The sequence below is a fragment of the Barbus barbus genome (genome assembly GCF_936440315.1).
Source record: "Barbus barbus genome assembly, chromosome: 12".
NCBI lineage: Eukaryota > Metazoa > Chordata > Actinopteri > Cypriniformes > Cyprinidae > Barbus > Barbus barbus.
Window position 1 is genome coordinate 1,927,002 of NC_136740.1, and position 23,993 is coordinate 1,950,994.

The window sequence follows — 23,993 nt, forward strand, 5'->3', positions numbered from 1 at the left end:
TGATGTCCCGTTCTGTCTGTGGTTTGGGGATTGTAAGGAATTTATCGATTTTGGTAACATTTCCACTTAACAATTCTGCTTTCTTAACCCTGTAAAGTCTATAATGTTAAATAATAGTCCGAAATGGAAATAAAACAGTTCATTGAACCTTTAGAGAAAACAAAATGCACGTGTTTGGAAGAAAAAAAACAGCACAGTTTTATTCAGAGACTCAAACTGAGCAAAAATATGCAATTTGGTGCAGATGCTGATATTTATATGATGAAATCTTGATGCTTGTAATGTAAATCAGTGATATCTTTATAACAGTATAGCAAATAATGACATAAAATTATATAAATATCAGTCGTCGTCACTCTATATCTGCAATAATATGTCTTAGTTAGATGATATTTAAAGGATCCAAACATATAATGCAATGCTGATTGAGAGATGAAGACATAAACGTTCCTCAGAAGATGTGAGATGAAGATCATTCCTCCACTGAGGAACAGAGAAAGTAAAGCTTCTGGAAACAAGTAAAGCCGAGCTGCTTCAGTCCAGTAAGTGTCCATGTGGAAATATTACGAACAATATCAAAGTTATTCTTATGTTTACTTTATGAAAATCACAGCAAAAAAGCATGTGAAACTTGAGCTGAAGGACATTTGTACAATTAGACTAAAATACCTTTTACTTGATAAAACGTTTTTGCTAGTTTTTCATTCCTTAAAATGTGTCACTTTGAGTCATCTTCTTCAGGGCTCTTGTCTTTCTCTGGCTCTGTAAACACTGGCCTCCGTCTGTCTCTCCCTCTGGACATTTATCTGAGTGTTTCTAGGTTCACCATTATTTCCATATGGTAACGAATGCATCACTCTCTGTCACAGGCTGACCCAAAACACACACACACTGTCGTGCTTGTCCACGTGAGGTACTATAACTTAAGGCTTTCTCTCTCTCTCCCTGCAGGCATGTCCAGGTGCTCCAGTAAACTCCAGGGCTGAGCAGTGTGCAGCGTTCAACAATCAAGAGTTTATGGGACGTGTGTATGACTGGGAGCCTTTCACAGAAGGTTAGAAATGGAAATTGAAGGGGTGTAAAGGGGAAAAAGAAGCAATAACAGAGGTGTGGTGGAATATTACCCTGTTATTACCTCTCTGCCATTGTGGAGCAGCATTTGGAGTTTATTGTCTAATAATCAAGTATACTGGACATCTGCTTACACAATATTTTCCATTTACCTCTTTCCAGTTAGTTTTTCATGATCAGACTATATTATTTTGCAGTTTGGTTTTTTATATGTTTATTAAAAAGTTCATATGAGCTCTGTTTCAAAAGATAGTGTGCTGCCTATTTAGAAAACTTTTTAAGGCACTACAGTTTAAAAGTTTGAGGTTGGAAATATTTTTATTTATTTGTCAAAATATTTTTTTTTTTTAAAGAAGTCTCTTCTGCTCACCAAGGCTGCATTTATTTTCTCACAAATACTGGAAAAACAGTAATATGTGAAATATTATTACAGTTTCAAATATTGTTTTCTATGTGAATATGTGTTAAAATGTAATTTATTTCTGTGATCAAAGCTGTATTTTCAGCATCATTACTCCAGTCTTCAGTGTCACATGATCTTCAGAAATCATTATAATATACTGATTTACTGCTCAACAAACATTTCTGATTATTATCAATGTTGAACACAGTTGTGCTGCACAATATTGTTGTGGAAGCTTTTTGCTAGGATTATTTTAAGTAGAAGTCTTTTGTAACATTATAGATGCCTCTGTCACTTTTGATTAATTTAATGCATGTTTTCTGAATAAACGTATTCATTTCCTCTCAAAGAGAAAACCCAAAAATGTTAAATGGTAGTGTAGCTAATGCAAAACCTGTTTCAAACTGCCTTCCAAGATGACTTTTTACCTAAAATCTAAAGCGGCTATGCATGCTTCACAAAGGCAGTCTTGTGGTTTGCATGCAAAAATAAAAAAATAAAAGATCCAAGATGGCTTAGAAGTTGAGAATTTGTTTTATTATAAATATAAAATATTTAAATTCTTATTCCATATTACACAAAAATAATAATTTCAAATATGTTGGATGAGTATTTTCAGAGCTGTTCAACAAGTTTTGCTATTTTTAAATTCATTCTGCAGATTTTTCTTCACGATCAGCGTAGAAAATGTGAAAAATGTGCATAGGTTTCTTTTAGACTGGCACGGCCTTAAACAGTTAGTGATTCTAAGAAAGCTCAGAACTAGCAGATAAGCAAGAATAAAGGCGTTTTTGAGAGGCTGTAAATGACCCGAGCCATAAGAAGACAAAGTAGATGTATAGAATGAATGAAGAGAGGAGGAGGGAGACCGCAGGGGTCATGGGTATTACTGTACAAGCAAAGACTCTTTGTGAGAGAGAAGGATAGAGAAGAGAAGTTAAAGAGAAACACAGAGTTAAAAACAGAGGAATGTGTGACGGGCCGTTATAAAAGTCACTGAGACAGAGCACACGTACCACACCACCACTATAAATCAAAAATACAGAGAGAGATGGGAAAGAAAAAGAGAGACTTATAGTGAGGAAATCAGATGAGGGGGGCGGAGTCAGAGAGGACAGAGGTTAGGGAGTCATAGCAACCGAATGAAAAATGCTGCTGTTCGGGATGGATGGATGGATGGGATGAAAGGGTCTGTGAATGAGAGGAGAAAGACCTGAATGGACGAAGAAAGGCCTGAATAGTAAGTGAGAGGCTTGAAAAAGGGGGAAGTGAGGACAGACGTAACTGAAGTGACACCCAATCTACTGTTGAGGAGAGGAAGCCGTCTGGCCTACAACAGAGAGACTCGAGTGTGCAGGAACCCCTCTCTGACAGACGACCACAAATCATTAGGACAGGACCTTAAATCTTCAGTTTGGATCCTTCACATCTTAAATGCTGCATATAGAATTTTGGTTCTAGAATTTCTAGAATCATGAGTTCAGACACTTGAATCTTGAACTTACAATCTTTTACAATCAAGTTCACCTTGAGTTAAAAATCTTAATTCTTCAGTTTAAAACCTCAAATCTTGAGTGTAGAACCTTCAATTTAGAAAAGTGAATAATGAGTTCAGACATGTGAATCTTGAATTTAGAATTTTAAACCTTAAATCTTGGATTTAGAATTTATTTTAATTTGAATTCATTTATTTTATTTTGTTTTTGAATTTGTCTTGAATCTTGGGTGTAGCACCTTAAATTTAGAATTTAGAACCTTGAATCTTGAGTGTAGAACCTTGCATTTAGAAATGTGAATACCGAGTTTAGACACTTGAATTTGAATTTCCTGAGTTTAAAATCTTGAGTTTATAATCTTTGATTTTAGATACCTAATGCAGAATCTTGAATCTTGAGTATAGAACCTCGAATTTGGAATCATATATACTGAGTTTAGACCCGTGAATCTCAAATTTATAATCTTTAGTTTTAAAACCTTGAAACTTGAGTGATGATTATTGAATCTTGTGTGTAAAATCTTGATTCTTACATGTAGAACCACATATCCTTAGTTTAGAATTTTGAATCTTGAGTTTAGAATCTTGTTTTCTGAGTTTAGAATACTGAATCTTGAGTATAGCACTTTAAATTTGGAATCATGAATACTGCGTTTAGACACTTGAATCTCAAATTAACAAATATTGAGTTTAAAACTTTCAATCTGGAGTTTAGAATTTAGATTTTGAGTTCAGAACCATGAATCTTGAGTGTAGAACATTTAGAACAGTTAATAATGAGTTTAGACACTTGAATCTTGAATTTTCAATCTTGAGTTTAGAATCTTGATTCTTGAGTTTAGTACCCTGAATCTTTAGTTTAGACTGAATATTGAATCTTGAGTTCAAAATCTTGATTCTTACAGGTAGAACCACAAATCTTTAGTTTAGAATGTTGAATGGGGAAGTCCCATTCAACATTAGGGGAAGTCGTGGCCTAATGGTTAGAGTGTCGGACTCGTAATCCAAAGGTTGTGGGTTTGAGTCTCGGGCCGGCAGGGATTGTAGGTGGGGGGAGTGAATGTCCAGTGCTCTCTCCACCCTCGATACCACGACTGAGGTGCCCTTGAGCAAGACACCGAACCCCCGACTGCTCCCCGGGTGCTGCAGCATAAATGGCTGCCCACTGCTCCGGGTGTGTGTTCACGGTTTGTGTGTGTGTGTGTGTGTGTGTGTTCACTGCTGTGTGTGTGTGTGTGTTCACTGCTCCGGGTGTGTGTTCACGGTGTGTGTGTGTGTTCACTGCTGTGTGTGTGTGTGTTCACTGCTCCAGGTGTGTGTTCACGGTGTGTGTGTGTGTTCACTGCTGTGTGTGTGTGTTCACTGCTGTGTGTGTGTTCACGGTGTGTGTGTGTTCACTGCTGTGTGTGTGTGTGTGTGTTCACTGCTCCGGGTGTGTGTTCACGGTGTGTGTGTGTGTGTGTGTTCACTGCTGTGTGTGTGTGTGTGTGTGTTCACTGCTCCAGGTGTGTGTTCACGGTGTGTGTGTGTGTTCACTGCTGTGTGTGTTCACTGCTGTGTGTGTGTTCACGGTGTGTGTGTGTTCACTGCTGTGTGTGTGTGTGTGTTCACTGCTCCGGGTGTGTGTTCACGGTGTGTGTGTGTTCACTGCTGTGTGTGTGTTCACGGTGTGTGTGTGTTCACTGCTGTGTGTGTGTGTGTGTGTTCACTGCTCCGGGTGTGTGTTCACGGTGTGTGTGTGTTCACTGCTGTGTGTGTGTGTGTGTGTGTGTTCACTGCTGTGTGTGTGCACGTTGGATGGGTTAAATGCAGAGCACGAATTCAGAGTATGGGTCACTATACTTGGCAGTATGTCACTTCACTTCACTTGAATCTTGAGTTTAGAATTTTTATTTTTGAGTTCAGAACCTTGAATCTTGTGTGTAGAACCATAAAGCTTGATTAAGGACCCTTAATCTTGGGTTTAGATTCTCCAGTTATAACCCCGAGTCTTGAGTTTAGATCACTGAATCTTGTTTGAAGTTATTCACTGATAAAGTGCTGCTAAAGAGTTGTTATAGCTGACGTGTCGTCTATAAATCTCACTGAGCTTTTTCTCATCATGGTTCTGAGAGACTTCATGATCTCCCTCCTGCTTCTAGTCATACTGAGTAAATCATTTCTAGATGAGGAAAATTGTGTGTGATATTAAAGGAATAGCTTTACAGAAGGACAAAGGATTGTACATTGGTTACATGATATAACTCTAAACCTTATAATGCATAAGGTGCCAGATTGTTTCAACAACAACGTGAAATGATATACAGTACGGTGCAGATATAAGGCTTGGCACATTTTGTTTTTGGGTACATGACTGTAGAATGTTTGCTTTGAGTTACAGATCAGTTCATTGTAGTGTTTGTTTAAGTGTAATTAAACTGATAGTGAGTTATTCATTTCGCAAATGCTTTTATCCAAAGTGACTTATAATTGAGGAATGTCTGAGCACAAGTGATTCATTCTGAGGAGATCGTGTAACATGAAGAGGGCCAATACACACTTCCCAAATTACTTGGAAAAGTACAAGCTTGAACAAGAGATGTAGGGTTGACTAAATGAAAGTGTTATGGTTTGAGGGTGTGTCAGTAGGTGCGAGTCAAATGCATGTCTTTGAGCTATAACATTGTTTCACCAGACAGAGTTCAGTATTGAACAGGGTTCAGAATCAGACTCAGCATCAGGCCGGGGTCAGTACTGGCCAAAGTTGAGTATGGGACAGTGTTGATATCCTACAGGGTTCAGTATCAGGAAGAGTTCAGTTACACTGAAATGACAGAAACACAGCGCTCGTTCACCCCTCTGTTTACACTCACTTCTAAATCTGCTTTTATGTAGAAATGAAATGAAAACAAAAGCACTCAGGGATATTCAGGCCATGAGTCGCTGTGAAAGAGGCCTCGGTGTGACAAGGCGACACTGGGACTGTGTGTGTTTTGGTGGTGTAGGAGGTATTAGAATGTGCTCCGATTTATTAGGAGTAAAAGCCTTGTAGGATCCAGCAGTTATGTGAGCTATTGTTGGACGGGGCACTGGGGGTTTGGCTGTAGGGTGAGCATGCTTTTGTTTTGTTGTCCCTGGGAGATCATTTCTTGGCCGGCTCAACGCTAAAGATCATTATGTGATTGTGTGTGTGTGCAGTAATTGTTACTGCATGGCGCTGCTGTGCACTTCTGTGTATGATTTGGCTTGTTCTCAGTGTGCCAGAGGGTTTTTAAAGGACATTTACAAAAAGTTCATTGAAAAATTAAATTCTGTCTCATTTACTCGCCCTCATGTCGTTCCAAACCCATATGATGTTCGAGGAACGGACCAAGATTTTGTTACTCACAGAAAATTGTGAACAGACCAAAAAGTAATTTATTGAAAATCCTAGTTCTCCTTGGCACGTTCAAAAGAATTCTTGAGAGGAATAGACAATACAGGAACAAATCAACCTTTATAGTTGGATAATTTCAATGAATTAGTTGTCGGAACCAATTTAAATGATTCTTTCACAAAACAGATTTTTCTGCTTCACTGGAGGGGAAGATATTAGTTAGTAGAGACTTCATATTTTTTTTCCTCACAAAAAAGTAGCAAATTATTTAAGAAAGCTTCAAATAATAGGCCACTTTTTAGGATACTTTTTATATTTCTATGTCTTCGGTCCCTTATTTATTGTAATTTACAATAAATAAGCACGAGCTAAAGGTGGATGTTAGTACAATTACACTAAAAGAGCTTTTACTTGATAAAAAAGTATAGGTCCCACTTTATATTAGGTGGCCTTAACTACTATGTACTTACATTTAAATTAATCGTTTGATACAATGCACTTATTGTGTACATGCATGTTTTTACATTGTACTTGTATATTTAAAAATAATCTGTAATTAATTTCTGTAATTACATTTGTAGTTACACTGTTGACCCATCCCTTACACCTTAACCCACCCTTAAACCTACCCATACCACCCTAACCTGTCCCTAACCTACCCGTATCCCACCTCAATAGCAGCAGAAGTGTTTTGAAATACAATATGAACACAGTACATAGTAGTTAAGGCCACCTAATATAAAGTGTGACCAAAGTATAAACTATCAATCAGGGACAGAAGGCATGGAGGGTTAATGGAAAAGCGTGACCAGTACAAGTCTTCATAATTTCTTTTTTCTTCCATAAAAGAAAGTCATGTGGGTTTGGAGCAAAATAAAGGTGAAAATTTTGAGTGCACTCTCCCTATGAAAGCTTGATGAGAGATGGAGAGCGATCCAAGTGAACGAGGAGAAAGAGAGCATGCATGAACAGAGAAACTGAACTCGCTCGTTTAATTCTCAAAATTTCGTTTTCCTTGCATTGGTCCAAATCCCTTGCTATTGTATCTGTCCGCTGCCAGAATCTCTCCACCCAGCTCAGAGACTATTAGAGAGCTGGATGTGTTGGATAAACGCGGATGACTGCGGAGCGAGAGCAGCGGGACAGCTGGGGACAGGGGTGGGACATGGACACAAAACTGTAAACAGAGTTTAGGGGAGTTGGGAAGGACTGCGTTTGACTGGCCAGAGCGAGTGAGAGAGTTTGAGGGAGGGATGGAGACACAGCTGTGTTTGTGAGAGACGTGTGGGCTCTGATCAGAATAACACTCGAACATGCTCTTAATGCTTCAGTGCTCTGTGACCACACTCACACCTGGAAGAGCCACTCGCTACTCTTTAGTTTCTATGCTGTGCACATTATGCAAATGTTCTGTATGCATCCAAGTAACAAAGTATGTGCAGTAGATACTTTCCAGGATTATTGCACGCTTTGGTGTCCAATTACATTTTTTAGAGGCATAAATCCCTTGTTGGATGAACAAACTATGTAAAACAATGTATTCGTGTTGAATACATTGTTCAAGCTCATGCAGCTATTCAGTACCGTTGCGCAATTTACTGTAAGAAAAATGGTTTAACAAATATCTTTATTAAGCCTTTTTCCAATTGCAAAATAAAAAATGTAATTAAGTTTTTCTTTTCTTGTAATTCTGACTTTAATCAGAATTTAATAGACTTGCAATTTGGAGAAAAAAAGAAAATCAGGAGATATAAACTCAAAATTATGATTTTCTTTCTTGTAATTCTGAGTTTAAATCTCGCAATTATGAGTTTCTCGCAATTCTGAGAAAATTGCAAGACAAAAATCCTAACTGTGAGATATAAACTGAATTCACCTTTTTTTTAAAATCCTGTTTTATCCTAACATTAGCTATAAAGTAACATTTGGCTTCATTTTTTTGAGTGTTAATCACCTTTCTACTGACCAAATGTGGAAGAAGAAAACATTTTATAAGTTTCAAGCCCTATTTTATATTGTAATTTTGCATAGTATAAACATACTTTTTGCTGTATGATGTCCCTCAATGCAATGTGCTGATTTTGAGCTTTCATTTCAAGTGTGGCAGATCAATGTCAAAACCATATTTTCTTTTTTTGACCTCATTTGATCAGACTTCTGAAAGGCAAGACGTTTATTTTACACAAAAATTGAATTGCAAGTGTTGCTTTTATTTTTAAGTTTCAACAGAAATAACATTACAGTTTTTTTTCAACAGCTTCCACAGAAAATCTTTCCTTTTCACACAGTTTCTGAAAGCTGACAGTCAAACAGCAGAAGCACACACCAAATCTGCAAAACCAGACACTAATTCTCAGACTTTGACAATTTCATAAAACACTTTTTGCAAAACACAACACACAATTTTCTATGTAACACACAGAATCTAACAGGAATTAATATCATGGCAAAAGTGTTTGCAAATGTTTGCTTTTGAGATGTGTTTGTGATATTTTGAATGCAGTGCTTCATTTTGCAAGAGATGTGAGGCATTTTGCATTTTGTGTGTGCAATTCTTGGATTTGTGTGTAAAGTTTTGGAAAAAAAGAGGCAAAGTTTTGAAAATGTGTTTAAGCAGTTGAACAAAACTGTAAAGTAAATTTGAGTTTGTTTGTCAGGACATTCAGCAGTAACACTTTAATCAAAGACAATAGAAGTAATTATGAAATTACATATAAAGATGTACTGAAGTCCTAAAGTGGGTCAAAGCATTCTGAAGTACTCTTTCAAAAGTATGCTCAATACGTGGCAATACTACTGTTGGAAATGTTTGCAAGGTGTCTACTGTTTGAATGAGTGTTTTGTCAGTTTTCACTAAGCAGTAAGCTAGTATTTCATACGTGGCAGCGCTGGAGTGTGTCATCTGTCTAAGATCTTAATACTGACTCCACGAGTCTTGCAAACAATCTTTAATATCCTCCAAGAAGTCTGTGTAAGATGAGGTGTGTGTGTGTGTGTGTGTTTCTGATGAAATCACCTTTGATCAGTAAATCTGGGCTCGTCTTTGCGAAACCTCTGCCCACTCTGTCGGCTTTTGCATCCAGAATGTCTGAAAATGTGTCTGTTTTGGTTTTACAGTAAGGAAGGCCAGGTTTCACTCTTTAACACACACCACCAACTCTTGCTCAGCCAGTTGCAGTGTTTGTATTTTTAAGCAGGGGATAATTAAGCCACAAGCTTGCTATTACAGATATTATACACTACTGCTCAAAGGTTTGGAATAATTACGATTTTTAGAAAGATGTGAAATGAAATGTATATCAGTTTCCACAAAATTATTCTGCAGCACAACTGTGTTCAGCATTGATAATAATCAGAAATGTTTGTTGTGCAGTAAATCAGTATATTATTATGATTTCTGAAGATCATGTGACACTGAAGACTGGAGTAATGATGCTGAAAATACAGCTGCAGATCACAGAAATAAATTATATTTTAACACATATTCACATAGAAAACAGTTATTTTATATTGTAATGAAATTTCACAATTTTACTGTTTTTATTTTGTATCAAATAAATGCAGGATTAGTGAGCAGATGAGACATCTTCAAAAAAAAAAAACTTTATTATTTAAATATATAAATATTATTTGCAGTAGTGTAAATATGCCCAGACACAGTTTACACACTTGTCTAAACATTGTCATTAAAATTAATAATTACGCTTTAGAAATCTTTAAAAAAAATTATAATTAAGATTTATTTTTTTATTTTTTCAAGTAGTGAAATTCTTTTATATTGCACACATAATTCATGTTTCACAGCCACATTTTCAACATTGCATTTAACACGGTATAATTTGAAGCTGAACAGACTTGTTTTTGTGAATTGCTTTGAATAGTTTTCAGGGGCGCTCTTTCTTTTAACACTGTCTGTATATCCCTCTTTCCCTCTCTCATCCTGTGCTGTTCTTTCTTTCTTTCTCTCGGCATCCCTCGGTCTTCCTGTGTCGTGAATCGCTTGTCTCTCTGAGTTTGTTTAGAGACAGAGATAGTGGGGAAGTATATTTAGTCTGAATTGACTCACTGTCTGCACACCAGAAACAAAGAGAGGAGAAATGACAATATTTCTTCTAGATTCTTGCTTTTGCCCTTCTTTAAAATAGGCCTTATTTGTCTATTATTTTGATCACTTTTATTGACTTTTCTTTCTCGTGCATTTCTCTGTCTGTGTGTCTCTGTGACCGTCTCTCTCTCTCCACCATTGTCTCCATCATAATCTCTCAAAGATAACTGTGACGGAATGTGAAAGGCTTGGAATCTCTCGCTCTTTTGTCAGAGTCAGCTGATTCTGATAGACGGACAGAGAGAGAGAGAGAGAGAGTCTCACGTAACCTGACCTTTGACTGACCGGATAAAGTCTGCTACACATTACAGCATTTTCTGGAAGAACCGCCCACTTAGACGTGGAGAGAACTGATGTGTTTGTTTTGTACTTAGGGGCGGGGTTATTTAAATGAGATCATGGCACATAATAGACCGGCATAAAAACAATGGATTTAAATTATGTCACAGTGGCTGTTTATTTTGCCCTTGTGTCCACCAATTTTACTATTAGTGTTTTATTTTTGTATTATTTATGTGCTAGTATTTAATCATATTTTATAGCATTTATTTTAATATTTTTAGTTTTCATTTTTCTTTTAGTTTAGGTTTTATTATTTTGGGTACATGCTTTTTCAGCTTAATTTTTTTGTATTATTTATATTTTACTTTAGGATTATTTATGTGCTACTGTAGTAATAATTCATATTTTGCATATGCATTTATTTTTAATTTGTATTTTTAATTTTAGTAATTTTTTTACATGATTTTGCCAATTTTATTTGTTTTGTTTTTAATATTTAATAGCTTTTTATTTTAGTTTTACTTCTGCTTATACATATTTTATTTCAGTTTTATTTCTGTGGTCAAAATTTCTTGCCATTGAAAAATAACAAGCACTTTCTCTCAAAAAAGGCCAGGAAATGTCAGAAAACTATGAAGTTTTGAGGACTAACTAAACTTCTTCAAGTCCAGTAAGAGTTCTTCACTGAATCAGCCCCAACAGACTGATTAAAACCCTGTGTGCTCTTACTGCCAAACGTCAGCCAATCAGATTAGAGCTTGCCAGATCATGAAAGTGCTCTTTGTGTGCTTCAGATGTAGTCCAGCTGAGACTGAAAATAGAAAGAGAGAACGGAGGACAAAAACTCAGATAGACTGATAAGCAGATGTTCAAAATATGTAACAAGTTTTATATATTTTCTAGAGAAACTATGAGTTGTTTTTGCATGCAGAATGTGCTGGTGCATTCTGGGTCATGGCTAGCTGGTCACTTACTGGCCCGAGATAAAAGAGCCAAAGTCGGATGTATGATATTCACAGTGTTCCCACAGTCACAGAAAGCCAGGAGGTATCGGGGAATTTGATAATTGTGATTTCCAGGCAAACAGATAAAGTCGTAAATGGCAAGTATCAAGTGTGTGTTGTATCTGTGTTAGTAAACACCATTAATAATGAGTGTTTCCTGTGTGTGACGGGGGTTTTGATCAGGACATTGATTGGCTGTAATTAATAGCTCAGGACTGTGTTGTGTTTGTGAGAGAGAGAGACTGATGCGGCTCGCATCCGCACCCGAGGGATTTCACGAGGTTCACAAAGAGGACAGATACAACATTTTCAGAAAGAGTTTCATTCATGAGATTCTGATCATGTGTTTATGAAAGTCACCATATTGCACTCTTTTATGGAACTGTTTATTTCCATCCACCAGTGTTATTTTAGTATAATTAATATGCTATTTGTGTATTTATTCATATTTTCTTTTTTAATTTTAGTTTAAGTATTTCTTAATATTTCTGTTTAGCTTTCATGTATTTTTTTATTTCAGTTTTTTTAGTTTTTGTTTTTTAAATAGTTTTTAATTTTAGTACTTCATCTTAAAAATATTTTATTTAAGTTAGTTGCCAACCCATATGCGAATGTAATATATGCATGTATATAAAATATACATTAAATATACTGTCATATGAAGTAAGAGCATATATGAAACCTATTAGAATTTGGCCTCCCTCGCCTTAAACCAAACTCACCAAACTTTCTACTATATCTCTGACCTTCAAGTTAAATAGTTTATTACACTTTAAGACTTCTATATGCAGATGAGGTTTGTTATAATTAGCTAATCTCTTTGCTCATGCAATGCCCCAGCCAAGCTGTTAAATACTGAAACGGTATGATACCGCATGTGATACATAATATGCAAACATGGGCAATCATATGTGACCCTGGACCACAAAAATAGTCATAAGGGTAAATTTTTTTAAATTGAGATTTATACATCATCTGAAAGCTGAATAAATAAGCTTTCCATTGATGTATGGTTTGTTATGATAGGACAATATTTGGCTGAGATACAACTATTCAAATCTGGAATCTGAGGGTGTAAAAAAAAATCTAAATATTGAGGAAATCTCCTTTAAAGTTGTCCAAATGAAGTTCTTAGCAATGCATATTACTAATCAAAAATTAAGTTTTGATATATTTACGGTAGGAAATTTACTAAATATCTTCATGGAACATGATCTTTACTTAATATCCTAATGATTTTTGGCATAAAAGAAAAATGACAAATTTTGACCCATACAATGTATTTTTGGTTATTGCTACAAATATACCCCAGCGACTTAAGACTGGTTTTGTGCTCCAGGGTCACATATGCTAATATGCTCATGGCTGTGACATCAATACTCTGCCAGTTTCTGAATGAGTCATTTTTGCAGCAGCTTTTTGAATAAATGCTTTTGGAGGCCTAGTATGCCATCTTCTTACACAAAGACACCTACAGTAATAAAATGCAGTAGATCACGTGAAGTGTGCTGAATGTAATGTGCAGTGGCGCTGAATGATGTTCTGGTGTGTTGTTCTCTGGCAGTGGGTCTGGAGCAGCAGTGTGAGCTGACCTGTCGGCCGGTCGGGTATCGTTTCTACGTGCGGCAGGCGGAGAGGGTACGAGATGGAACGCCCTGCACAAATAACACACCCGACGATGTGTGTGTGGGAGGACGCTGTCTGGTGAGAAAACAGGCCCGCATGCACCAATATGATAGTAACATGAAAGAGCCGGAAAGAGCCACTGTGATTCATTGCTAAGCCTAAATCTGCTCAATCCTAGTGCTGACATTGTGAGGACAACATTACAGGCCCGTATTCTTAAAGCTTCTATGAATCCTCTCAGAGCTCTTTGTTTTGCTTAAACTTTTCACACACACACACACACATACAATCTATTGTTTAATTCATTAAATCCCAACAATAATTATATTTTAGCATTAAAAACACTTCTGTGACATTACAGAAACATAAAAAATGCTTTCGGTAGGGCAGCTGTGGCACTACCCTTATATTGGGTGGTGGTCTAATAAATGTAAGCACTGTATGTATATATATATATATATACTGATGTTTAGTTCTAGAATATGACAGCTTCGTGTTCCACTGTAAGGAAGTGATTGTTTCCTCCTGTGTGTGTGTGTGTCAGAGCGAGGGCTGTGACGGTGTGTTGGGCTCAGGGTTGGTCCGGGATCGCTGTGGCGTGTGCGGCGGGGGAGATGGCACCTGCGAGAGGGTCACAGGAAGTTTCCTGAACACCAGCGTCCCGCTGGGCTACCAAAAAATCCTGGACATCCCACCCGGAGCCACGGCCATCAACATCACTGAGAAACGAGCCAGTCCCAACTATCTGGGTACAAACTCTCTGTGTGTGGGTCTGGTTTGGACCAAATATCTGCTCTAAAATCTTAAACATTTTCTGCATTTTTTTCCTTCAGGAAATGGCTTAATTAAGTTAAATTGAAAATGAATAACTGCCTAAAACTTTGTGTGAGGGTTACGGGTAAGAAAATGTCATTAGCTCTCTGTATAAAATGGAAAGTCCCCACCATGATAGAAACACAAATGTGTTTGTATGTGTGTGGTCATTTTTGTTCAGTCATTGTCTTCTCTTATGGTGACCAAATGTCCCTACAATAATCAAACCTGACAAACGCTCCTTGTGCGAACATGCCTAGCGGAAAACAGCTTCATAAAGGAATTCAATTCCATCTTATTTCATTAAATTTAGGAGTATTTCCCTATGAAGGCAAATGCATGAATTATGTGAACACAGGACTGACGGTTTGCCTCGGCAGAATAATTCACTCACCCTCACATAGCTGTGGCGACAGTTAGTTTGTCTTAAAAGGGTGTAAAAATTACCATATAAATCAGCAAAGCTATTGTTGCAGCCAAATTTATTAGTGTTAACTTTAATTATATTCATGGTTTGGCACAAACTTAAATTAATGTTAATTAAAAACATTTATTTTCCCAAAGATAAAAATGTACATTTATCAAGTAAAAGTAAAAATATTAGGCTATTCATTATAAAGACCATACTTAATCAATTATTATATATATATTAAATAAAATATATTTTCTTTAAACACAAGCCAAAACTTAATGTATGTCAATATAATGTATTTCTTTTGACTTTTTACAACTTAATTTCACCCTAAAGAAAAACAAAAGCTAAATCATCTATAATATGAAAGTAGAATTTTTTACAACATAAGGTTTTATGTTATATTTTTACAATATAAGGTAAAACTAAAAACATTTTGTTAATCAATGTTTATTTTCATTTACTTACTATAAACAAAGACAGAAATGTTTGTTTTGAAAGACATGTTTGTTTACTGTAATGTATTTTTTAAATATGTATAATTTTTTTTCTATGTATTAACAAAAAAAATTTATTAAAAAAAAAATCTGTCAAGCCAAAATACTATAACAAAGCATTTTTTTCTTTTTTTTTAATCCCTTTGGGGATTTTATTTGCTTTCAACCAAACTGAATTTATATAAATGACACAGTCATTTCACTTTTCCAGTCTATGCATTTTTGGCATTTAGGGAGCTTGACAGCCCTAGACCTCTTACACCTTTTTCAGTAAAACAGCAGCCTGAACATTTTGCTAAACTATAAACTAAACTCCTATTTTTTGTATTACAAAAGGGTTGCACCAAAGAGTGAATAAATGATGACAGAATTTAGTTGGATTAGTTTTTAGGAATTATGATTAGCTTAATTTGAAGAAATGGGTGTTTGTCCTGACACAAATCATCACATTCATTAGTGCGTGCGTGCGTGTGTGTGTGACTATGAATGCATGCACTCGCATACATTACATAACAGGATATGTTTCTACCTGTTAATGTGAATTGGTCATTGTTTATCGGCTTTAACTCAGCTCAGAGTTCAGACCTCCAGCCAGCTCATAAACAACAGTGATCACGAGCAGAGGGATGTTTTTTAAACTCTTCACAGCTGCTGTTGGTCACTTCAGATGATCTAGAGCGTGTACGTCTAAATTCAGTTGATAATGCCCCATAGTTTGAGCGTGTGGTGTGTTTGGGGCAGCGATGAGTCACTATCCTGAGAGGGATGCTGATAATACGTTCATCTTAATATTAGCCTGAACATGACTCAGGAATGCACATATTCACGGCTGATGGTGCGCGGGGTTTGGAGGATCTCTCTGGGCTGGATTAGGTAATTCAGGCATGTTTTCATAAGTGAATATGACCCTGAGTCAGACTCATGGACATGTCTGTGTTTGTTTCTCCGTACGCCCAGGTCCGTTTCTCTGTGTGTTCTAGTACAGTGTGATTGTGCCCCGGAGGCAGACTGCTGTAGTAGACAAAACACTAGCTGGGTTATATGACAAATCAGCTCTTTTTCTCTTTCTGACATGGTTTTTTTTGGATTTGGCTTTGCTCTCTCCTGTGTCTCTCTGTGATTCTGTCTGACCCAATTTATTTTGCTCAGAGGTGTTAACTATCACTGTTATTATTGTTTATATTTCCTCTAGCACTGAGTTATTATAGGTCGGTGTGTGTGCCTGCGTGTGTGTGCATGTTTATGTGGTTTATGAGGACACAAATTTGTATAATGACATGGGTATGACAGAGGTATTACAATATGAAGGTGGTTTATGAGGACACTGCCTATGTCCCCGTAATTCAAAAGGCTTAAAAAACATACTAAATAGTGTTTTTTTGAAAATCTAAAAATGCACAAAGTCTCCTGTGAGGGCTAAGTTTAGGTGTAGGGTTGGTGTAGGGCAATAGCACACACAGTTTGTTCAGTATAAAAACCATTACGCCTATGGAGAGTCCCCATAAACCACAAAAACCAGCATGTGTGTGTGTGTGTGTGTGTGTGTTCATCATCCTGCAGTGCCCTGGAAAGCACCCACAATTCTCCAGCATCGCTGCAGAGAGTTTTTCACAAGTGCTCGTAAAAGATCATTTGCACAAGCAAAACTCTTCAGAGAATTAAAAAAAGAAGAAGAAGATTTGTATCGGTCTAATTTGGGTATCACTAGTTTAAGTATCAGTTTACTAGTGATATTATTAAAACTAGTATAACTAAACTAGTGATACACTAGTGATACCTAAACTAGTTTATATAGTTTAAGTATCACTAGTTTAGTGCTACACATTTTAAGTAACAGTCTAGTCTTAAGTCTAGTGTAGATGTCAGTAGTTTTGGTAGTCATACTAGTTTAAGTGTCAGTATTGGTATAGTTTAAGTAACACTTTTTATTGATACTAGTTTATGTATTAGTATTTGACTAGTTTAGGTGTCAGTAGTATGAGTAGTCATACTAGTTTGTGTCAATATTGGTCTAGTTTAGGTGTCAGTAGTATGAGTAGTCATACTAGTTTAAGTGTTAGTGTTGGTCTAGTTTAAGGCTCACTTATTTACTGATACCAGTTTAAGTATCAATATTGCACAAGTTTAGGGTTCAGTAGTTTGGTTAGTAATACTAATTTAAGTATCAGTATTGATCTAGTTCAGTTGTCAGTAGTTTGAGTAGTCATACTAGTGTAAGTATATATATTTCTCTAGTTTGGATGTCAGAATTTGGGAAGTAATGGTAATGTCATTATCAGTGTTTGTTTAATTAACAGTATTTAAGTAGTGCTAGCTTAAGTATTAAGAAATTGTCAAGTTTCTGCATCAGTCAATAATTGTTTTGCTATCAGTACTGGACTAGTTTGGGTGTCAGTAGTTTTGGTATTGCAGGTATTCATACTACTTTGGTTATCAGTGTTTGTCTAGTTTAATTATCAGTATTCTTGTCATGATACTAGTTTAAGTATCAGTAATGGTCTAGTTTTGGTGTCAGTTGTTCTGGGTAGTCGTACTAGCTTAAGTGTTAGTATTTATCTAGTTTAGGTATCACTAGTTTAATGACACTTGAGTAAGTATCGGTACTGATGTAGTATTTGTATTGATCTTGTTTAGGTGTCAGTCATTTATAGTGTAATCAGTGTGTTGTGAATTGTACAGCTCTGATCATTAGGCCTCAGAACAATTTGATGAATAATGATGAGTTCATATTGAGATCTCTCATGTTTGATTATTTTGGGCAAATCTGAGCACGGTTTGAGATTTACATTTTCTCTCAATGTAAGGTGACATGAAACAATTGAGATATGAAAGAGATCTCATTATTAGCTGTTTCATGGGTGGGCCAATGAGTACCATTCAGATTTGCTTATTTTTAGTTTCCTGATGTTTGTGCTACATCCTTTCTTTTTCAGTCCTCTTTCTTTGACACTCTTGCTATGAACTTCTCGTTAGATGAGAATTCCTAGTTGCATGTGATGTGTGATTATGGTAGGAAACTCATAAAAAGATCATCACAAGCAGAACTGAGATCTGTAATTACAGACAGCTAAAAACAGCCGTTCCACAAACAAATAATGACTGTCGAATCTTTTTAAGATCATGCCCAGCTCTGTATGTTGTGATTGTGAGCAGCTCATTAATGCACGTGTTTGTGTCTGCAGCCCTGCGCAGTGGAACAGGTCAGTCTGTGGTGAACGGACGCTGGGCGGTCGATCCTCCGGGAGAGTATCAGGCAGGAGGAACCACCTTCCTGTACAGCCGACCCAAAGCTGGGCCTCAAGATCAGGGAGAAGAGAGAGGAGAAACTCTCACCGCTCCTGGACCCACAACAGCCCAGCTGCAGCTATATGTAAGAACACACACACACACACACACACACACACATTAGAGTAATGTGGAAAGAGGTCGACAGATCTGGCGTGTGTGCGATGGAGCACAAACTCTGAACTGGGAGGTTTTACTGCAGGAATGGATGAAAGGAATAAGCCATTACTTTGTTTATGCATGACTATTGTGTTTATTGATGATGATATTATTTGAATATAACACTTCTCCTAACTCATGTTACAATCTATCATTTTCCTGTAACGGCTTATATCATGAAACAGTATGAGACAATACCAGAAAGTATTTTAAAATAAAATGAATACATTATCAGTATTTAAGTTGTGGTTCTAGTTGAATATCAGTATTGGTCAGGTATCAATAGTTTGGGTAGTCATACTAGTTAAAGTATCAGTAGTAATAGTATAATAATAATCAATCATACAAGTTTATGTGGGGTTTAGATGTCATTATGTTTGATAGTCATACTGTAGTTATCAGTATTTAGTTTAGTTATCAATATTTAAACAGTGATACTAGTTTAATTATCAATATTTGTCTAGTTTTGGTAGTCACACAAGTTTAGTTATCTGTTTTTGTTAGTTTAATTATCAATATTTAAGCCGTGATACTAGTTTAAATGTCAGTAATGGTCCAGTTTACATATGACCAGTTGTATTATACTAGTTAGTATTGATCTGTTTTAGGTATTGGTAGTTATGTTAGTCCTACTGCCTTAATAATCAGTATTTAAGTTATAAATCTAGTTTAAGTATCAGCATTTGTCTAGTTTAATTTTGAGAATTTAAGTTGTGATACTAGTTTAAGTATCAGTAATGGTCTACTTTAGGAACCATCAGTTTAATGATGCTAGTTTAATATCAGTATTGGTCTAGTTTAGGAATGACTAGTCTAATCATACTAGTTTAAGTATCAGTATTTGTCTACTTAAGGTGTCAGTAGTTTTAGTAGTCACACTACTTTAATTACCAATATTTTATGTAGTGATACTAGTTTAAGTATCAGTATTGGTCTAGTTTAGGTGTTAGTGGTTTGGATTGTCATACTAGTAGTTTAAGTATCAATATTGGTCTAGTTTAGGTGTTAGTGGTTTGGGTTGTCATACTAGTAGTTTAAGTATCAGTATTGGTCTCGTTTAGGTGTTAGTGGTTTGGGTTGTCATACTAGTAGTTTAAGTATCAATATTGGTCTAGTTTAGGTGTTGGTGGTTTGGGTTGTCATACTAGTAGTTTAAGTATCAGTATTGGTCTCGTTTAGGTGTTAGTGGTTTGGGTTGTCATACTAGTAGTTTAAGTATCAGTATTGGTCTAGTTTAGGTGTTAGTGGTTTGGGTTGTCATACTAGTAGTTTAGGTATCAATATTGGTCTAGTTTAGGTGTTAGTGGTTTGGGTTGTCATACTAGTAGTTTAAGTATCAATATTGGTCTAGTTTAGGTGTTAGTGGTTTGGGTTGTCATACTACTTAAATAACAGTATTGGTCTGGTTTAGCTGTTAGTGATTCAGGTAGCCATATTAGTTTAAGTATCGTTGTAGTTTAGATGTCAGTGGTTTGTGTAGTCATACAAGTTTACGTATCAGTATTGATCTAGTTTAAGTGTGATGTTTTATTGCTACTAGTTTAGATGTCAGTATTGGTCAAGTGTATGTGTCAGTGTTTTGGGTAGTCATACTAGTTTAATTGTCAGTATTGGTCTAGTTTAGGTGTCAGTAGTTTGGGTTGTCATACTAGTTAAATAACAGTATTGGTCTGGTTTAGGTGGTAGTGATTCAGGTAGCCATACTAGTTTAAGTATTAGTATTGTTGTAGTTTAGGTGTCAGTGGTTTGTGTAGTCATACTAGTTTAAGTATCAGTATTGATCAAGTTTAAGTCTCAATTTTTATTGATACTAGTTGAAGTGACAGTATTGGTCTAGTTTAGGTGTTGGTGGTCTGGGTAGTCATACTAGTTTAAGTATCAGCACTAGTCTAGGTTGGGTGTCAGTGGTTTGTGTAGTCATACTAATTTAAGTGTCAGTATTAGGCTAGTTCAAGTAACACTAGTTTAATGATACTAGTTTACGTTTCAGTATTGGTCTAGTCTGAGTGTCTGTCGGAGTCGGTTGTTGACACAGTAACAGCGTATCATGGATAGCACAGCTCTGATGATTTGGTTTTGGAAGAATTTGATGAAAAATTATGAGTTCATACTTCAGCTTTAAGTTCATTCAGATGTTAGGAGAAAGACTGTCCACATACTGCGGTGTGCGTGAGTGTGTTCTGAGTGTCTGTGCATCAGTGAAATACGGCCGATACTAACTGGAATGCGGTCATGGAGTGAGACGTTACCATATGCTGGAGTTTATAAACCTGTTTTTTGCTGTCTCTCTCTCGCTGTAGATTATTTTCCACAGGCAGAATCCAGGCATAGACTATGAATATTACATCCCGGTGGAGAAACGGACGGACGGAGAGAGAGAAGTACACAGAGAGAGAGACCGAGGACGGGCGGCGCTCCGAGAAATCAGTGAGTTTTCCTACAGTCTCCTTGTCACAGAGAGTCTCTATTTTTCTCTCCTGATGATCTTCTCTCTCACTCTAAATTTATAGTGTTTATACGTGTGTGCCGTGCAGATATATTTCACTGAGCAGTCTTCTCTTATTTCTCTCTTCACTTATTGGCCACCGCTGAAACCTTTTAAGGTCATTACAGGAGAGCGGGCCTGCGATTATGTGTGTGTGTGTGTGTGTGTGTGTGTGTGTAATGGGCAACAGAGGATGATGTTTAACAGAGGTTTTATGAGAATGGGGTCACAGTGAGAATGTGTGACATGAGGCAAAAAGCATGAATCAGGCTTTAGTTCAATTTTTGGTGTAACATGGGAACAGGCTAGGAGACCAGCTAAATCAGCTTAAACCAGCTAATACCAGCACACCACAGGCTGGTATAAGCTGGTCATTCCAGCAGGGACTTAAAATCTAGTGAGACTGCCTTGCTTCCGTTCCCTACACAGACAGCAAGGTTACCTTCTGAAGCAGCATTCCAAATAAAAGGGAACATCATCAGTGACATTTTAATTATTTCTGACGCTGCATGTTGCTAAGGTAACAGAATATCTTAAAGGATATTCACACATGTAGTAATTTGCAGTACAATTTTAATGAGAGTATGATGATTTCCAAAAACAAGAGCAACAGTAGCTGTTAGCAATGCAATGGTGCAAAACAAATACTTAACTACATTATTTTTTAGTTTTTTGCACAACAATATTTGCACTTTTCTTAAATTTTTACAACTTTCTCTTGTGAAAAAAGAAAGTGTGCTTAGTTGTATTGAATGTGCACTCATAGTGTACTTCAAATCTTAAAAGTGCATTTTTTAAAAAGTAATTGCCCTTAACATGCCCTTAAAACACTTGCATGACTGAACACTTAAGTGCATTACAAACGTGTTGCATTGCATTAAGGTATTTTTTAGATTACCATAAATGCTTGTCAGTATATTCAGCAGTAACACTTTAACCATATTTCCAAGACAATATTAAGTGCCGCAAAACATTACATGTGGTTCTTTTTATTTCTGTATTAGGTACTCTTTTTAAAAGCATGCTAAAGTGTTTTTTTGTTTGTTTGTTTTTTCACAAGGTTTCACTGTTGCATGACTAACCCCCGGTTTCATAGACAAGGCTTAAGCCTGGTCCCAGACTAAAATATAAGTCTGAGCTGTTTCAACTGAAAGAAACTTGCTCTGACGGATCTTAAAATATATCAGTGCCTTTGTTTTGTCTCAAGATGCACACCAGTAATGTTTTCTCTAAGGCACGTTTATAAAAATGACTTAAATGTCCGAATTGAACTATGGCCTAATCCTGGTTTAGTCTAAATTCTGTCTGTGAAACCAGGCTTAATAGTTCAGCAATTATTTGTAGGTAGGCAGCACACTAGTTTTTGAGGGCTCTTCTGTCTGTGTTTCAGGTGGCGTCTCAATGGCTGTGGAGAACCCTGTGGCTCCTCCTCCTGTGTTGTCTTCTGCCTCCTCACCTCCATTTTCATTCCCTTCCTCCTCATCTTCCTCATCGTCTTCCTCTGTATCTGATCGATGGCCACAAGAGAGGCCCCGCCCACAAGGCTTAGGACCCAATCGTAACGCTCGAATTCCTCCAAGAACGGACCTTCCATTGGACAATCTGCCTGCGTTTGTGTGGCGAAGAGGCGCGCTGTCAGAATGCACGGCTACCTGTGGAAAAGGTCAGAGAATTATCAAAAATATTACAATCAGCATATTAAAAATGATTTCCGAAGGCTCAAGTAATACTGAAGACTGGAATAATGATGCTGAAAATTCAGCTTTGATCATAGAAATAAATTACAATTTACAATATATTCATATAGAAAACAGCTATTTTACATTATAATAATATTTCACAATATTACTGTTTTTACTGTATTTTTGATCAAATAAATGCAGCTTTGGTGAGCTCAAAAGAAAAAATTGGTAACACTATGTATAATGCAAGTCTTTATGTATAATGTATTATAAAGGCTTATTAAAGGGTTTAATGCATTATAGTTATTCATAATGTGTTATAAATAATTATAACATCATTTAAAATGCATAGTGTAACAATGAATTGATCATTGTTATAATGTATTAACTGTTGTTACTGTTATTCATGTGCAGTGCATTATATGGTGCATTACAAGGCATAATTAATGCATGAAAACTACTTTTATAATGCATTATACATAAAGGTTTTAAGTAAAATGTTTACCACAAAATCTTACTGACTACATGTTCTATTTTGTGAATGCCGACTCTCTTTTGTAAATTGTTAATCCATGGTTCAACTCAGCATGGATCTGTGCTTGAGATTTTACAGCAGTTGACAGCACACATTACTGCTTTGAGAGGCTCTTCTTTAAACCTGTGATCCAGAGTGGACGTGGTGGATTAATGCTGTGTTTATTTGTAATAGGAGAGCTGTAAACACTCAGAGAACATGAACCCATTGCCTACTGACATGAAGAAAGCCAAGCGCTGTGGAACAGGGCGTATATGTGCCAAACTGTTAGGGAGTTTCTCTGTAGGGCTGTGTGTGTTTTTGAGGGGTTTCTCAGCCGCTCACCACTGGTTTTGATTAATCTGATTTGCCGAGTGTGAATTTGCTCTCTGCCGCCTCCTTCTGGTGTGTTTAAAGAGCTGCAGACTGACACTGTGCTCTTATGTTAGGGTGTTTGCTCAGGCAAGCATCACCATTACTATTGCTCAGATTTAGATTTAATGATTTAAACAAACCCCTAAAATTATAGTTCACCAAAAATATTTATAAATTGTGCTCACCCTCAGGCCATCCAAGTTTGTTTCTTCATCAGATTTGTAGAAATGTGTCTCTGCATCAGTGTCTCAGCAATGGATGCTCTGCAGTGAATGGGTGCCGTCAGAATGAGAGTCCAAACAGCTGATAAAAACATTACATTTATGCATTTAGCAGACGAAGCGACTTACATTGCATTCAAGTTACAGTTTCCACATTTTATCAGCTCTTGCTTTCCCTGGGAATCGAACCCATGATCTTGGCGTTGCTA

At 36.6% G+C, this 23,993-nt stretch overlaps 1 protein-coding gene across 2 annotated transcripts in view; it reads left to right on the top strand.

Moving 5' to 3' along the window:
- The window catches only part of LOC306878298 (ADAMTS-like protein 4), a 63,191-nt gene that overhangs the window by 31,445 nt on the left and 7,753 nt on the right, over window positions 1-23,993 (top strand). For both annotated transcript variants that reach the window (XM_079430556.1, XM_079430555.1), the window contains exons 5-10: window positions 952-1,054; window positions 13,280-13,419; window positions 13,886-14,090; window positions 18,246-18,433; window positions 20,808-20,934; window positions 22,383-22,655. In XM_079430556.1, coding sequence (XP_079286682.1) covers window positions 952-1,054; window positions 13,280-13,419; window positions 13,886-14,090; window positions 18,246-18,433; window positions 20,808-20,934; window positions 22,383-22,655 — 1,036 coding nt within the window. The remainder of the gene's footprint in view (window positions 1-951; window positions 1,055-13,279; window positions 13,420-13,885; window positions 14,091-18,245; window positions 18,434-20,807; window positions 20,935-22,382; window positions 22,656-23,993) is intronic.